Source organism: Poecilia reticulata, linkage group LG19, assembly GCF_000633615.1.
Source record: "Poecilia reticulata strain Guanapo linkage group LG19, Guppy_female_1.0+MT, whole genome shotgun sequence".
NCBI classification, from domain to species: Eukaryota; Metazoa; Chordata; class Actinopteri; order Cyprinodontiformes; family Poeciliidae; genus Poecilia; species Poecilia reticulata.
The window spans coordinates 371,712-376,785 of record NC_024349.1 but is presented as its reverse complement, the minus strand read 5'-3'; the positions used below and the strand labels follow the sequence as shown (position 1 = coordinate 376,785).

Sequence of the window (5,074 nt, the reverse complement as noted above, 5' to 3'; positions counted from 1 at the left end):
ACTGCTCCACTGTGCAGCCCCTACCCGCCATTTTATTTTAAATATAAAAAAAAGAATAATTAATTTTTTTAATCATTTCTCCTCCATGTTGATTTTCGCATGAAAAACGAGTTTAACTGGTTTAAGAGCTTTGTTGCCATGGTGATAATAATGACACGAATCTCTTCTCTCGTCTCTCAGTCTTTATTTCCAGCAGATTCTGTTAAACATTTTTAAATATTCTCGTTTAAGTTTTTCCAGCATGTGGTTCCAGTGTGACCTCTGACCCCACAGCTCCCAGGTGATCAGAGCGTCCTCTTCCCCTGCTGCTCCTCCTGCTGACTCTGGCAACCCGACCGTGACCTTTGACCCTCAGAAGGCCAGCTGCGACAGCCCTAAGGAAGCAGAACCGACCCGGCTGGTTAAAGATGGCGGACAGCCGGAGGAAGCTCGGCGGCGGCGCGCGGCGCTGTGGCGGGTCTCACCCAGGTTGAGCCGGTCCTTGGAGGCCCAGCAGATGCAGTAGTGCTGCAGCAGCTGCTGCAGCAGCTCCTTCTCATCCAGGAACTCCAAACGCTCGATTCTGCAGGACACAAAGACACCCAGTCAGAGTCGAACCCACAACCTTCCTGCTGCAAGGCAGGAACCTGATGCACCAGAGCCACCGGTTGGTTGCTCAACATTACACTCACTTAGAAACCAGTGGTTGCTATGGAAACTAACAATGAGCTAACAATGGGATCCATCATTTCTTTGAGGTAGAAGCTCAACCTGAGTTGATGTTTCAGCTGCTTTAAAATTAATAATAACTTTAGATTTAAGGAAAGTTTTATTCTGTTTCCCTCCTTCAGTCCAGTCGACCCGGTTCAGAACCAGAACTCCATCACCTGCTCCACCTCCAGCTGCTCTGAGTCAAACCAACCTGTTCCCCTCCTGGCCTGTGGGGGCGCTGCACCAAGAACCACTGAAGGAAACGACACAAAAACCTCTGAAGACRCTGAGAGCAACTTCCTTCTTCACCAGATGGAAACAAGATGGAGGATTTTAGCGGTTGGAGGATTTCTCTTTAGGCTAAAGACCAGGAGCCATTTCTGCTGCTAGCGCTAGGCTAGCACGTTAGCTTTGGTTGCATTTACCCAGAATGCCCTGCGTGTCTGGTCTCCGGTCCGCTTGGCGTTCACATTCAAACCGAACCCAGACGAGGTTTGGAGGACCAGAGGTCAGAGGTCAGTTAGCGTTCACACCTCACCAACCGGACCGGACTTTATAGACAAATGGACTGGAGTCGGGTTAAAGTGGACTGGACTGCTTTAATGCCCTCCCTGCCAGCAGGGGGCAGTGCAGCTGTCCTACCTGGCCACGTCGTCCTGAGGGAGGACGCTGTAGACCGCCATCATGTCCAGAGCGTTGGCCTGATCCCAGCCGGCCCTCAGGAAACGATCCTTCTGCAGACAGAGGCAGGCTGCTTTAAACGGCTGGTTCTAACTGGCTGGTTATACCAACTGGTTCTTACTGGCTGGTTCTTACTGACTGGTTTTAATAACTGGTTCTTACCGACTGGTTCTACCAACCGGTTCTTACTGGCTGGTTCTTACCGACTGGTTCTACCAACCGGTTCTTACTGGCTGGTTCTTACCGACTGGTTCTTGCTGACTGGTCTTACCTGGGAGTCCAGGGACTGGCACAGCTCCACCCCGGCCAGCGCACAGTGCCGCCTCTGCAGGTTCTCAATCATCACCTGACCAAAGCGGTCGCTCATGTTCACCTGCAGGAACAGACCGACAGGTCAAAGGTCACGTCCTGCTGCTTCTTGAGAACTTGGCAGAAAAGCATATGAACACAGACGAGGCAAATGGTGTTGCAGCGTGACTTTAAATAGGCCAATGTGTGAGAATTTAATCAGCCCAGCAAAGCAGGGAGGGTCAAAGGTCATCATCGGTAATGTTAGGTACTGGGTTTAGTTTACCACACAGAGGCAGGAGGTGTGGAGAGATTTTGGTTTTGTTTCCATGGCAACATGTAGTAAAAAGCTGCACCGGTGATTTTTACCTGTTCGTAGTTTATAAACATGGCGGTGTGAAACGTCTGAGCGGCCCAGTGGACCAGGCTGGCGGACTGGGACGGGCTCATGTAGACCAGGACGCATTCTGACAGCAGCAGCGTGGGCAACCTGCGGCAACACAGGACAGGCAACATGACGGCAACGCAAACGCAGCGGCAACTCCTGAGCCTGATCAGCCGCTTTGCTCTGCCTGAATCAGCAGATTTCATCTGAAAGTGTGACTCAGCAAACTGGAGGTTTGGTTCTGAAAACACGCGGCGGCAGCGGCGGGCGTGGCGCCGCCTGCAATCGGCCTCCAGATGCCCCTGACCTGCAGCTGCGGCGCTGCGGCAGATAAGCTGCAGCAGATAAGCTGCGGCAGATAAGCTGCAGCAGATAAGCTGCGGCTGATACGCTGCAGTTCCTGGACCTGCAGAGACCTGCTGAGAAAAGGGACCATGGTCTCCATGGAAACGCTGATCTGAGGTCGCTAAACGTACTCCGGGTCCAGCTGGAAGCGCCTCAGCTTCTCGTCCAGGCCGGGCACGTCTCTGAGGTCGGCTCCGATGATGCAGAACCGGTCCGAGTCCAGAACATGAGACTCTGAGGAGGCGCAGAGACGGCATCAACATTTAACAATCAAATATCAGAATAATGATGATGATGATGATGATGTTTTTACCCAGCAGTAAGGAGTCAGTGGAGTGAACATCGATGATGGGTTTGGACAGAGGGGGTTTTGTCCTAGTCAAAGACCAAAACAGAAACATCAATAACATTTTGCTAAATGATAAATTGTCCCAGAAATTATTGCCATAAATGATAATATTGTGAATTTGAGACTTTTTAAAATGCTGCTTCACCTGATTCTCCCTCTGCCGAAATAAAACTTGAACATAGAGAAAGTTTTATTAATTAAACTGAATGTCAGAGTAAGAGCTGCTCGGTTCCGACTCAAACTTTTCTCAGATCCTCTGTTAACATTTTTACTGTTTCACAAACAAAACGTTGAGCCGTCTGAGGATCTGGATGTTGAAAGCTGGTAGAAACTTCAGGTTTTTCTGATTCAGTCAAATACAAACAGTGACGTTTGAATCTGTAACCTGAACCAACAGGAAGCAGCTCTGGGGTGGGAATACGCTCCCCTGGAGGAAAACTCTGGGTTTTCACACATTTATCACAACATGGTGCTGATTTCTCACGTTCAGCTCCTTTAATCACCTATATGCTGATTAGTGGCGCCCCCTGGTGGCCGCTGCTCTGCAGGACCAGAGGTCAAAGGTGACTTTATCTGCTGTGGTTCTAGTTGAAGCTGTTATTATCAGTAACATAATGCTTCCCTGCATTTATCTGCTCTAATGTTTACATATGAATATCTAATATCTGAGAACAGAAAGCGGATCAGATCAGCTTCACTGCTGATCTTCATCTTTCCTCATTAAAGGATTTTCATCTGCAGATTCATCCTTTGAAGAGGATGACGAAGAGTTAACTAAATAATAATGCTGTTATTGACTTTTAGGCAAGAAAATATTGATTTATTATTTAAAAAAGAATGGAATATTTTTATGCATTTCTAATATTGTATAAAAAAGACTTAGAAACTGCAGAACACAGAATAATTGATAGATTAATCAATAACTATAATATAATCTATAACAGGTCACTAACAGGAGTAAAGAACAGCTGCAGACTCACTTTATGTGGTGGATTTTCCGAGCCACAACAGTCGGAAAGTCAACTTCAAACAACTTTCTTGGCAACTGGTTTACCTCCTGCACACACACACACACACACACACACACACACACACACACACACACACACGTTACAGTTGGTCTGCAGCAGGACAGAGGGCATGCTGGGATGAAGCGCTGCCTGCTTCCTCACCTGCAGCCTCCAGAAGGTGGTGTCCAGGCCGGCGCCCAGGTTGATCACCTGGCAGTGGCCCTGGGTTTTCTTTAGGAAGGCGTCCAGCAGCAGGTTGACCCCCTGAACCCGGGCGTAGTACCCTGAGGTCAGAGAGCAGCAGCTGGGTCAGTTTACACAGACCGGATCACTCTGCTGATCCCAGACCGGATCCCAGACCGGATCACTCACCTCTGTTGATCTCGGGTGCCTTCCTCTCCCCAACGTTCCTCACAAAGTACTGCAGGCTGGAGTCCTTCCAGTAGCCTTTACTGGTGGCAAACCTGATAAATAAATTCAGTCATCAGGAAGAATAAGAACAGCAGAGAGTTTCCAGATGAACCAGGACAACCCTGGAGGAAAACCAGGTAGAGACTGGGAGGAGAAGCCCTGAACATATTATGGGATGGTTTAGATCAAAGGTTGCCATGTCTGATCCTGGACAGCTAAAATCCTGCAGCTTTAGATGTTTAGATGCTGAAGCGGCTGAATCAGATGAAGGTCCAGTTATCAGACCTGAAGGACTGGTTCTGATGAGGAGATTCATTTATCTGCTTCAGGCTGGAGAAGAGACACGTCTGAAAGTTACAGGATAACAGATGAATCAGATCAAAGCAGATTCATGGGCTAGAATGGCCTAGTCAAAGTCTAGACCTAAAACCATGCATCTTGTTCCTCTGGACTCTGAGTTTAGTTGGTCTGTTGCGTAAAATCCATCCATCCATTTTCTTGACACCCTTGTCCTTTAGTGGGGTCAGGAGGTGCTGGTGCCTCTCCAGCTAACGTTCCGGGCGAGAGGCGGGGTCACCTGGACAGGTCACCTGGACAGGTCACCAGTCTGTCGCAGGGCCGCGGAAATACCGATAAATCTATTAAAGTTTGCGGTTCTGATTAGTAAAATGAGAGAAACGTCATGAATGAATGAATGAATGAATGAATAAATGAGTTACAGTCGCCAGATTTTCCTGCTGCTTCTCACCTTTTACAGGTGGTCGCATCGTCGCAGGTGGCTCGGACCGCTTCATCCGCAGTGTCCGCGTCCGCGAAAGGCTGCCTGGCGGCCATCGGTGACCCAGAGCCTCGGCTATGGGTGCAGCATGAGACCGGCCTGGAAGGCGGCCGGAGGCAGTGCGGACAGCGGCGGGG

At 49.1% G+C, this 5,074-nt stretch overlaps 1 protein-coding gene across 1 annotated transcript; it reads right to left on the bottom strand.

The window, feature by feature from the left end:
- Window positions 1-167: 167 nt before the first annotated feature.
- On the bottom strand, window positions 168-5,068 carry lcmt1 (leucine carboxyl methyltransferase 1). The gene is made up of 11 exons (XM_008436238.1): window positions 4,908-5,068; window positions 4,121-4,212; window positions 3,911-4,032; window positions 3,719-3,795; window positions 2,703-2,764; window positions 2,521-2,623; window positions 2,029-2,149; window positions 1,643-1,744; window positions 1,333-1,424; window positions 465-562; window positions 168-374 (listed from the first exon to the last, which is right to left on the bottom strand). The coding sequence occupies exons 1-11, from the start codon at window positions 4,991-4,993 to the stop codon at window positions 352-354; spliced, it is 978 nt and encodes a 325-aa protein (XP_008434460.1). The 5' UTR covers window positions 4,994-5,068; the 3' UTR covers window positions 168-351.
- Window positions 5,069-5,074: the final 6 nt, after the last annotated feature.